Below are 12,144 nucleotides of genomic sequence, written 5' to 3' on the forward strand. Positions count from 1 at the left end.
CAGTTCTGCATCTCTAGATGCGGGCAGATCTTAGAGTGCTGGTGAAGAGAGGAGCTCCCAGCCCCGGAGTGTTTGAGATGAGTTTTTAATTCTCTTTTACACCTTTTGATTCTCACGTTCAGGAGAAGCCAGGATTAGGTGTTAAGTTCTGGTGTAGCAGCCACACTGACACAGCGTGTTTCTCTCCAGATAACCGACAGCACACTCATCCAGCTCTCCATTCACTGTCCTAAGCTGCAAGCCCTGGTGAGTCTGAGTTTTTTTGACATCATTCACCTGTTAAAGATGAAAGAGCCCTCCCACCACAGCAGGAAGCTGTTTGGGTTCTCCTTCTGTAAGGTATCATCTCTCTTGATGTCAGAGATCTATTAATTGGGCTAACTTGGGAGGCAAGGTATCTAAATATTTGATTACTGTTTTCATTGAATTTGCAGTTTTAGGATTCCCAAAAAAGAAATGTCCAGATCCAGATGGTTTTGTTGGGGAACTCTACCAAACATTTAAGGAATGAACATCTTTTTTTTTTTGAAATAGGGTCTCACTCTATTGCCCAGGGTGGAGTGCAGTGGCACAATCTCAGCTCACTGCAACCTCCGCCTCCCAGATTCAAGCAGTTCTCCTCAACCTTGTGCATAGCTGGGACTACAGGCATGTGCCACCACGCCTGGCTAATTTTTGTATTTTTAGTAGAGACGGGGTTTCACCTTGTTGTCCAGGCTGGTCTCAAACTCCTGACCTCAGGTCATCTGCCTGCCTCGACCTCCCAAAGTGCTGGGATTACAGGTGTGAGCCACTGTGTCTGATCTGAATTAACATCGATTTTATACACTCTCTTTTAGGAAATAGACAGTAAAACATTTTACAACTCTTTATTTTGAGACAGAGTCTTGCTCTGTCGCCCAGGCTGGACTACAGTGGCACAATCTCGGCTCACTGCAACCTCTGCCTCCTGGGTTCAAGCTATTTTCCTGCCTCATCCTCCCGAGTAGCTGGGATTACAGGCGTGCACCACCATGCCCAGCAAATTTTTGTATTCTTAGAAGAGACAGGGTTTCACCATGTTGGCCTGGCTGGTCTCGAACTCCTGACCTCAAGTGATCCATCTGCCTCGGCCTCCCAGAACTTTTTTTTTTTAACGAGGCCAGTAATACCCTGTTATCAAAACCAAACAAAAATTGTACCCAAAAAACTACAGACTGATGTTCCTCATAAATATAGAAGCAAGTATCTGTAACAAAATATTAGCAAATAGAATGTAGCAATATACAGAAATAATTATAATACCATGGCCAAGCAGGATTTACTCCAGAGACACAAGTGCAGTTTAATATTTGAAAACTGACTGATGTAATCAACCATGTTAACTAAGGAAGAAAAATTACATGATCACATCAACTAATGCAGAAAAAAAAATTGACAAAATTCAAAAGAGGGCCAGGCACGGTGGCTCACACCTGTAATCCCAGCACTTTGGGAGGCTTAGGCGGGCAGATCACAAGGTTGGGAGATTGAGACTATCCTGGCCAAAATGGTGAAACCCTGTCTCTAATAAAAATACCAAAATTAGCTGGGTGTGGTGGCACACGCCTGTAGTCCCAGCTACTCGGCAGGCTGAGACAGGGGAATCGCTTGAACCTGGCAGAGGTTGCAGTGAGCCGAGATCACACCACTGCACTCCAGCCTGGTGAAAGAGTGAGACTCCGTCTCAAAAAAAGAAAAAAAAAAATTCAAAAGAAAAAGTTACTTAAAAAAGTACCAGGAGGCCGGGCGCGGTGGCTTACACCTGTAATCCCCAGCACTGTGGGAGGCTGAGGCGGGTGGATTGCCTGAGGTCAGGAGTTCGAGACCAGCCTAACCAACATGGAGAAACCCTGTCTCTACGAAAAACAAAAAACTAGCCGGGCATGGTGGTGCACGCCTGTAATCCCAGCTACTCGGGAGGCTGAGAGAATCGCTTGAACCTGGGAGGGGGAGGTTGCGGTGGATTCACGCCATTGGACTCCAGCCTGGGCAACAAGAGTGAAACTCTGTCAAAAAAAAAAAAAAAAAAAAAGTACCAGGAATATGAGGCAAATCCCTAGTTGCCATGTTCCCTACACAGGGATAACCACTATGGCCAATTTGTGTCCTTCTCGAGAAATTCTTTGTGCAATGAAAAGTGATTCTTGGCCGGGTGCGGTGGCTCAAGCCTGTAATCCCAGCACTTTGGGAGGCCGAGATGGGCGGATCACGAGGTCAGGAGATCAAGACCATCCTGGCTAACATGGTGAAACCCCGTCTCTACTAAAAAAATACAAAAAACTAGCCGGGCGAGGTGGCGGGCGCCTGTAGTCCCAGCTACTCGGGAGGCTGAGGCAGGAGAATGGCGTAAACCCGGGAGGCGGAACTTGCAGTGAGCTGAGATCCGGCCACTGCACTCCAGCCCGGGCGACAGAGCGAGACTCCGTCTCAAAAAAACAAACAAACAAAAAAAAGAAAAGTGATTCCTTCTCTGTCCCTCTCCTCCCTGTCTCTTTCACGCACACACATCCACACCGCATCCATGGGAGCAGAAGACACCTGCTGATGGCAATTAAAAGCAGTTCCACCTCCCGTTCTGCATCTTCTGCCCCACCACCCTAACCCCTCTGAGTCGGGAATGTGATAGAAGCTGCTCACTTCCAGAATGCGTCCCTCCTGCCAGGGGTGAGCGACAGCGCATGACAGGAGAGAAGGCTTTGAGGCCAGCCTGAGCTGGGTATAATGGGCAAGTCTCAACTTCTTTGAGCCACAATGCCGTCATCTGTGAAAAGGGAATAATGACACCTACTCTGCAGAACTGGCCCGAACCAGACAGCTGGGACTATTGACTGTGTTGTTAGTGTTAATACAGAAGGCCCCACCGCCAGGCGAACCCTGTTGGCGGATTTTCCTGTTCACTCAGAAAAGGCCAAGCACCCTCTGATTTTCCTGAAATCAGTGTTTAAAAATTTCTATGAATACTTGAATATGCCAGTACCTGTTTTTCCATTAATATAACAGTATCTCTTCAGTCTCATAAGACTGCTAACTTCTTGATTTCTTAATTTCCCTATATTAAAACAATGGAGAAATTAGCATTCATACACCACCTCCATCATCTTTCTCCAATCTGTTTGTAAATATACACGTGTATATGTGTGAATCTATATGTAAATAAAATGAAATTGGCCGGGCGTGGTGGCTCACGCTGGTAATCTCAACACTTTGGGAGGCCAAGGCGGGCGGATCACCTGAGGTCGGGAGTTTGAGACCAACCTGACCAACATGGAGAAACCCCGCCTCTACTAAAAATACAAAATTAGCCGGGCGTGGTGGTGCATGCCTATAATCCCAGCTACTCGGGAGGCTGAGGCAGAATCGCTTGAACCTGAGAGGTGGAGGTTGCATTGAGCTGAAATTGCGCCACTGCACTCCAGCCTGGGCAACAAGAGGGAAACTCTACCTCAAAAATAAACAAATAAAAATTAAAAATAAAATGAAATATATACATGCACAGAGAGATACTTTTTTCTGATTCCATTTTATTGTAAGTAATCAAAATTCTATTTTTTGATTTACCAATTTTAAACAGCCTCCTAAAGAACCAGTTTTCTGGCTTTACTCATAAGTCAATTCTAAAAGCTAAACACCAATGAACAGCATTGATTACATTAATTGATGTAAACCATGTAGAGTGATTTGATTCATGAGAAAGGAAATATATTCCATATTAAGATCGAGCTCAGAGAAGAACTTTTCAAGTATCAAGATCCAACAGAATTCCTCTTCTTTAGCTTCTCTTCCCTCGAGGTTGTACTCTGCTGCTCAGTTACATAGCCAGTAGTTCTAGTTTCTAGTGGTAGTTTCTAGTTTGGGGCTGTTACAACCAGTACTGCTATGTCTTAGATTTTTTATTCTGCAGGAATACCTTACACCCATCCACTTAGGTCTCCCCCGCCAGGACTCAAGTCCAGACTCTCAGACATTTCCTTGCTTCATAGACTGCAGTAGCCATTCACTTGCCCTAAACTGTATCTACTTCCGCACTAAAAAATTTGGCAGAGTGGTTTGCTTTTTCAATTTTAACTTTACTGAAGTGAAATATACATGCAGAAAAGTACATTTATCATTGGTGTACAGATCAATGCATTTCCATAAACTGAATACACCCCAATCAAAGGTCAACATCATCATGACCCCGGAAAGGCCTTTCAATCACTGATCCCCCAAAAGTCGTGACTTCCAAATAGCATATATCAGTTTTGCCTCTTTTTGTACTTTATTTAAATGATATGAATGGAACCATCATGTATACTCATCTGGTTTCCTTATCCATATTGTTACACGTAGTTGTATATTGTTCATTCTCACAGCTTTATAGAATGGGGACACTGTGATTTATTTATCCTTTCTCTACTTGTGAATATTTGAGTACTGCTTCTAGTTGGGGGCTATTACAGCCAGTATTCCTGTGTTTTTTGGTTAACACGTGTATGCATTTCAGTCAGAAACATCGAAATAACCCCTGCAGCATATGAGACTTCCAGTTGCTCCACATCCTCACCAACACTTATTTTCCATCTTTTTGAAAAACAATTGTAACATCACATTCTCCTTACAACTCCTCCCACTGACCTTGGAATCAAATGTCTTTACATAATCTACACGACTGTGATCTGGCCCTTACCTCCCCAATTCCATCTGCATCTACATGCGTCCTCTTATTTCCCACCTATTACATGTTGACCTTCTTCCTAAACAGTACTTGCCATTCTCCTGCTACCCCTGGGCCTTGCACACAACAAACTCTTTGCTCTCTTTCCTAGGATTAGCTCCTAATCCTTCAAATAGCAACTCAGTGGTCTCTTCCCCAGGACAAATCCTGCTATCATACGCTGTCAAAGCATCTCAGCTTCAGTTTAAAAGATTAGCATTATTTGATTTTCTAGACTCTCCAGTCTGGGCTCCGCCAGTGCAGAAAAGTATATTTTTACTCATCGTTGCACCCGTGGGGGCTGGGACAGAGTGGGAGCTCATATATTTGAAGGAACAAATGAACAAATGGGACGTTGATGCAGTACTTTTGCCTCTCCAGTTTTTATGGTGGGGTGAATCTTACATTTGATATGCATTGGGAGAAACTGTCAGGTCTGAAACTGTTTTTGATATGGAGAATTTAAGAGAATTACACAAATGTCATTTGGCTATATAATATTCATCTGAATTTATCTTCTGCAACCGTTACTGTTTACCCAAGAGAAGTCAGTAATGTCAGATCACACTGTTCAAGGTCTATTTGATTATAACCTTCAAAGATGTTCAGTACATCTCTGGGTCACAGCTATTTATGCAGTTTTCTAAATGAACAAGGACATTAGATGCATTGATTTCACTTGCATCCCCTCAAATGGAGAACTGGCCAATAAAACTGCTGTCAAGAGGGTAAACTCTGAAATTTCCCCTGAAAATTTTATTTCCATCTTTACACAATTAGAAGAGAGAAGCCACTCCCAGTGTAGCAAACCCATAACCAAAGGGCCCCAAGGCTTTCTGTTTGGTCCTCACTGCCTGATTAAATGTCTCAGTCTGTTTTGTGCTGCTACCATAGACTGGATAATTTGTAATGAACAGAAACTTCTCATAGTTCTCAAGGCTGGGAAGTCCAGGGTCTGGCATCTGCTGAGGGCATTCTTGCTGTGTCATTCCATTGCAGCTTTTTTTAAGGACTTGAGCCTTGGAATAAGGGTCCTGCAAACATTTACTCATGTCTCCCTGTTCCAGAGCCTGTCCCACTGTGAACTCATCACAGATGATGGGATCTTGCACCTGAGCAACAGCACCTGTGGCCATGAGAGGTTGCGGGTATTGGAGTTGGACAACTGCCTCCTCATCACTGATGTGGCCCTGGAACACCTAGAGAACTGCCGAGGCCTGGAGCGCCTTGAGCTGTACGATTGCCAGCAGGTTACCCGTGCAGGCATCAAGCGGATGCGGGTAGGTGTGGGGCAGGGAAGTCGGTCACACCTGACATTTCTAAGCAACAAAGGAAACATCAAGAATCAGGCCGGGGCCAGGTGTGTGGTGGCTCATGCCTATAATCCCAACACTTTGAGAAGCCAAGGTGGGTGGATTGCCTGAGGTCAGGAGTTCAAGACCAGTCTGGTCAAAATGGTGAAACCCCGTTTCTACTAAAAATGCAAAAATTAGCTGGGTGCGGTGGTGGGTGCCTGTAACCCCAGCTACTCGGGAGGCTGAGGCAGTGAGCCCAGATTGCACTACTGCACTCCAGCCTGGACCACAGAGTGAGACTCCATCTCAAAATAAATCACCCATTTTCTCTGTTATGCAAGTTATGCAAACTGATCTGGCACAATAGTGTCACCTTATAGACTTCATCAAAATGTTCTTGCTTAGACTCTGCCCTGGAAGATTCAACTTGAGTTGGGTCTGGGATGGAGATTCCAGTCTGGTGATCGGAGCCCTTATAAGAAAGCCTTTGTTGGGCTGGGTGTGGTGGCTCACAACTGTAATCCCAGCGCTTTGGGAGGCCGAGGCAGGCAGATCACAAGGTCAGGAGTTCGAGACCAGCTGACCAACATGGTGAAACCCCGTCTCTACTAAAAATACAAAATTAGCTGGGTGCACACCTGTAATCCCAGCTACTTGGGAGGCTGAGGCAGGAGAACCGCTTGAACCCGGGAGGAGGAGGTTGCAGTGAGCCCAGATTGTACCACTGCATTCCAGCCTGGGGGACAGGAGTGAAACTGTCTCAAAAAAAGAAAAAAGGCCTGTGTTAAAGGCAAGCAATTTAAGGTCATTATGAGTGGGAGGTAGAACTCTCTTGGCTAATTTCCAGGTAAGAGGACTTAACAGAATTTGGCTTTTTCCATGTAGTTCACCTACATTGTTTTATTGATTATGCTTTAAGTTTAGGCAGCTGCATTTACATATCAAAACAGCCCCATCCAGGGTGCTGCAGCTGTAGAGAACACTCACTCAGTTTGCAGACAGGGCTGGTTACTACCCCGGGTGGAAACATATCGAAGTATATTAACATAAGTGTTTTCACTTATCCTTAGAAGGTACCAATGGGGGGGCAGAGGGTTGGGGGAGTAACAGGAGTAGCTCCAATCTATAGCATAAATTCTATTTGAACTGACTAAGGTGAAGATTTTTAATAGCGGACTAGAATTATGACCATAATCCTAAAAATACCAGTGTAAAGACTCCACTTTTTTCTTCATCCTTCCAGGCTCAGCTCCCTCATGTCAAAGTCCATGCCTACTTTGCTCCCGTCACCCCACCGACAGCAGTGGCAGGAAGTGGACAGCGACTGTGCAGGTGCTGTGTCATTCTCTGACAGCAGCTGCCTGGGCCCAAGGGGTGATGAGGCATCCCTTCCTCTAGAAGACCTGAGTCTTCCTGACCTACTCCACCATCACCCAATCTGTTGATTCTCCATTGGGAAAGGCATTTACAGGTAAAAGACTTCTGTATGGATTGCAGTAACTCTGGTGATAGTTTTCACCTTTATTCTGCTGTGAAACAATCAAATCAAAGCCTTGTGTCAGTTAACACAGGACAAGTGGTTTCAATGCAGCTAGGACCATGCCAGAAACCTGGATCTCTTAAGAGATTGGTACCTACCTAGGTACAAAAGTTCTACCCTTGGCATTATCAGCACTCCTCAAAAAGACCATCAGTGTTAGCACAAACTGAGCAGAAAAAATAGGCTGTTGATTTTCTACCTGATACTTAAGCCAGTGGCCTACTTTAATTCACAACAATTCCATTTTGATTAGCAGGACTTTTCCACTTTGAAGATAAAATAGAAACTTTGTCAAAGTGACTGTACTGCAAATTCATAATGCCTGATAGTTTTATATGTAGAGACTTATGTGGAAGGCATGTTAATAGGTTTCCATGAGACACCAAAGAAAAGAGGACTCTATACTGGGTGGAGCAGGGTCTTCACCTTTTTGTTTCTGTCAACTTGTCATACACACCTCCAGGGACCAAAAACAAAAGCAGCTCAGAGAGTCTGTGTTGCCTGATTGGAAAGTAGAAGCTCTGGTGTATGCTACAGCACATAATGCATTTTTATTAAAGGAAAAAAGCTAATTATGTCCATGCCTCTCATAAAACTGGGGGGAACCTTAAAAAGAACTAAGGCTTAAGTTATCTGTAGTATAATCAATTAAAAGTAATGAATGGATGCATGTAAAATGGATGTGATTTTTTTTTTTCAAGCTTATTTTGCAATCTTAGAAATCAGGTTACACCATAGCTACTCAAAAGTTTTACAGACTTAAAACTCAGATCAGTAAGTGTTGGTACCTTTTAGACTCATAAAATTGAATAAACCATTGCAATGCTTTAAAAAAAATTAAGTCAGAGGGTTTTATTGCTATGATTTTATGGCAGACACATCCAAGCAAAACCATTTTCCAAATGCAGACCTTCATGATGTTATCTGAAATCTGGTAAAATGACCCTACTGTCTGCTGTGGTAGATTCTTGCTCCATGCTGTCCATATTTGTGATCTTTATTAAGAAACTGTCACCACCACCTTCCTTGTAAACGTAGGTGTTCATGGTGGCTGGCCCTTCCTAACCACTACTCCCCCAAACTGAAGGGCCAGAAGCTCATGAGAAACGTAAGTAAAACAGCAAAAACGATGTTTTCCCATGACTAGCAATACCTTTATTGGGCAGCTTTAGAAGTGTTTCTAAGGATATATTACCTTGGCTGCATTCTAGGAAGGGAAAGCAGATAGATATATCTCCCCATAAATGGACTTAGCACGATTATCAGAGTAAACGTTTTATTGCCTTATGCTATATTCCAGCATTCCTTGGTCTAAAAATTTTGTGGATACCATAGCAGTTCCTTAAATATACATTTATACCTACTGTTGTGGAGGAGACGGGGGAGGAAGACTGATGCAGGAAGCAACTTCAATAAATGAGCATATAACAGACTCGCTTCAGTGATTATGAATTAGAGTTTCTATTAAAAAAAAATTAAGGCCAGGCGTGGTGGCTCACGCCTATAATCCTAGCACTTTGGGAGGCTGAGACGGGTGGCTCCCCTGAGGTCAGGAGTTTGAGACCAGCCTGGCCAACATGGTAAAAAAACCCTGTCTCTACTGAAAATACAAAAATTAGTCAGGCATGGTGGCAGGCACCTGTAATCTCAGCTACTTGGGAGGCTGAGGCAGGAGAAATGCTGGAACCCGGGAGGCGGAAGTGGCGGTGAGCCGAGATCACGCCATTGCACTCCAGCCCGGGCTACAACAGTGACTTCGTCTCAAAACAAAACAAAAAGATTAAATGACCAGAGCCTTCTCTACATGATTTCTTTTGAGCCAGGATACAACCTACCAATCAATCACAGCTACTGGACTCGATGCTCAATGACCCGTGGCCTCATTTACCAAAAACAGGAGAACCTCTTGTAAGAAAATCAGCTTTGCTTCCTTTTAAAAAAAGTCTGGAACAGTTGCTGGAATAACATATCCTCAGTTGCATCAGCTTTGAGAAAATAAATAAACTGAAAAGGAAAAAACTATGGGCCTAACCTCTTACTACATTTAGACTGGCTCAGAACACACACAGGGAAACTCCTATGGTTCTATGACATGAAGTGACAGAAGCAGGAACTGGGATTTTAAATGAGACACACATTTGCAAAACAATCAGAAAACATTTATTATACTGAAATGTGTACATCCTACTATTAAAAAAACAAAGTAACAAATTTGCTGGTGCCAAGATTTATTTAGCCTGTTTCACTGGGACAAACTCATGTTCAATGCCACGCAGTAAAATTTGAGTCTCATAAGCGTCTAAGTATTTTTACCCCGCTTCTAAAACCTGATGAGGAATTCAAAATAAGCACACAGCATTAAATGACATTTATTGTTCCATAAATCTTGAGACCCAAAAAGGAATGCTAAATAGACAAGCAAAACTTTTAAAACAAGAGATAAACTCACTTCTTTCCCCAGTGACTGGTACAGGAAACGTGGTCACACAAAAGCAAAGGCAAAAAGTCAGACAGGAAAGCTCTCTGCCTATAGGATCTATAGGAGTTACAGATAGATACTTTCAGATCGATGATGAAAACAGACCGTGCTTCTTTGTAGCAAATAATTAACCCCCTTTATGAATAAAACATGTCAAAGCTTTTACCCACTGAAGTAGTTTGTCTTCCGGGAGAGATTACAAACTCAAAATTACTCATTTCCTATTTTTTGCCTGAACACAGATGAGGACTAAATAGTACATTCAAATAAGGACACCTGGGTATATGGACAGAGATCCTACAATTAAAATGGAATAGAAGTTTAAAAAAAAAATTCAGTCCCCTACACCATAGGCCTCCAACATGCTTGCTGATGGATTCTGGGAAGGTTGTGGACGAAGGACGGAGATAGGGGAGGAAAGTGAGAAAACAGTGGATTGATTCCCTTTGAGAAGTATGCTAGCAGACAAGCATTTGGTTTTATGAAAGAGGCACTCTTTTTATAGAGAAAGAAGCTATTACGTGGTGTATAAAAAGCCCCTAAATCATCACCAGAATGTCTATCCATGATTGTACTAAAGCTCAGTATTTGAGGAGAGGCTTAAGGGATTTGTATGGTACATTTTAGTGTTTGATAACTAGATTAGTGTTTCCACGAAAAAATTCATCTTGTTCATAATGCAGATCCCTGAACACCTATTCAGAAGCTATCAACAATCATACTTTCTCCCCCTACTTGGGTCACCTATTTCCAATGTCCGGGGTAGGGCTTTAAAAAATGCTTAATAGGATGGTGGGGGTGGGGGGTGGTCAGAGATGGAGGGAGAGAGGGAAGAAAACGAGAGAAAAACCACGAGTTTAGCAAGGAATCTCCAAAAATGAAAACCAGAAACTAAAATGCTAAAAATGGAAGCAGAAGCAAAAAAGTTTTTCAATAAATCTGTGACAAAGCCAAAACACAAAAGTCTTTGTACCTATTAGGATTTACACTGATCCTCTCACCAAGGTACTCCTGATAATGCAGTTTGCTTCAAGCCCATCTTCCTGGCTTGGATCTTCTCCAATCTGGCATGATCATATCAAACGTACACCCTTAGACATGATTTCTTCCAAGAAGGTGCCGAGCCTTTTACCTGACCACCAACGGCCACATCAGCACAACACATCTTTCCGCATACAGATTCACTGCTGGCCCCAAAACAGCACTGTCCCCCAACTCCTCTCCAGGTCAGCATAAGGTTCAGGCAATAAAAGCCAAACTGGCACAGAAAGGTAAATGCCCACAGTAAGTTTCTACATTCATTTCCAAACCGCATACAGTGTAAAAAGACAGCAAAGGCTGCTTCTAGGAACTGTATTTACTGGCCTCTGCCAGAGCAGCAGGCAGCTATGCCTGCACTGTGGCCTCCAGAGCTGGATACATGCTGTGCCGATGTGCTCACTCTCATGAGGATGCTTGGCTATGGCAGTGACAGTGAGGAGATTCACCTCTCATACAGCTCATTAGAAAGGTCATCTTGTGTTTTCAATATGAAACATTTCATATGGTAAAATCCAATCCCAAGACTTCTTGGATTCAGTCTTCACACACTTTTAAGCGTGACTATTTGGTACTGAATATAGTTCAGTCTATATAAGACATCACTTCAAAATTATGTGGATGCCATCACTATTTTCAGCTGCAGAAAAGGAAAGAAATATTTCTTCAGTCAGGCTTAGGAAATTAAGCCTATTAAATGGAAAACTCCCTGCCAACTACAACCTCCCTTCCCAATTCAGAGGTTACCTTTAAATGATTCTAGAGAAACAAGCAAATTAACTTGCTCTAGCTCCTCTTCCCCCAAAACACTTCATGTACACATTCCCTTTTTAGACATTCTGCGAAGCCTGGTCCACTATCAATGCCCCCATTCCAGCATCGTCTGCCAGTTCTGGGGGTAGGGAGACATCTGGCGAGACACGCAATAATAACAGTGGTGTCCATAAGGGAAGCAAGAACTAGAAGCAGAACAGGTGGAATATACTGTGTCAGGGCAGAGGACCCGAGGGAGCAAATGCAAATGCGTACATCTATCTTTTCCAGAAAAATTTCTGAGCCACTGAGAGGGAGATTTCAA

The 12,144-nt window shown here is 43.3% G+C and overlaps 2 protein-coding genes across 6 annotated transcripts in view; one reads left to right on the forward strand and one right to left on the reverse strand.

The window, feature by feature from the left end:
* FBXL2 (F-box and leucine rich repeat protein 2) overlaps nucleotides 1–12,144 on the forward strand; it is a 129,409-nt gene that overhangs the window by 84,178 nt on the left and 33,087 nt on the right. For both annotated transcript variants that reach the window (XR_003309690.2, XM_026455677.2), the window contains 3 exons: nucleotides 190–246; nucleotides 5,782–5,994; nucleotides 7,253–7,480. Coding sequence is in view for 1 of the 2 variants with exons in the window: in XM_026455677.2 (XP_026311462.1) it covers nucleotides 190–246; nucleotides 5,782–5,994; nucleotides 7,253–7,360 (378 nt within the window). In the remaining variant the exon portion in view is untranslated. The remainder of the gene's footprint in view (nucleotides 1–189; nucleotides 247–5,781; nucleotides 5,995–7,252; nucleotides 7,481–12,144) is intronic.
* Nucleotides 1–12,144, reverse strand: part of UBP1 (upstream binding protein 1) — a 63,109-nt gene that overhangs the window by 458 nt on the left and 50,507 nt on the right. For 3 of the 4 annotated variants that reach the window (XM_026455674.2, XM_026455675.2, XM_026455673.2), the window contains one exon: nucleotides 9,687–11,706. The exons of the other annotated variant lie outside the window; for it this stretch is intronic. In XM_026455674.2, the coding sequence (XP_026311459.1) occupies nucleotides 11,669–11,706 (38 nt within the window). In that variant the 3' untranslated portion in view covers nucleotides 9,687–11,668. Of the gene's footprint in view, nucleotides 1–9,686; nucleotides 11,707–12,144 lie in introns of those variants that run through there. 4 annotated transcript variants of the gene reach the window in all.

Source organism: Piliocolobus tephrosceles, chromosome 2 (genome assembly GCF_002776525.5).
Source record: "Piliocolobus tephrosceles isolate RC106 chromosome 2, ASM277652v3, whole genome shotgun sequence".
In the NCBI taxonomy this organism is placed as follows: domain Eukaryota; kingdom Metazoa; phylum Chordata; class Mammalia; order Primates; family Cercopithecidae; genus Piliocolobus; species Piliocolobus tephrosceles.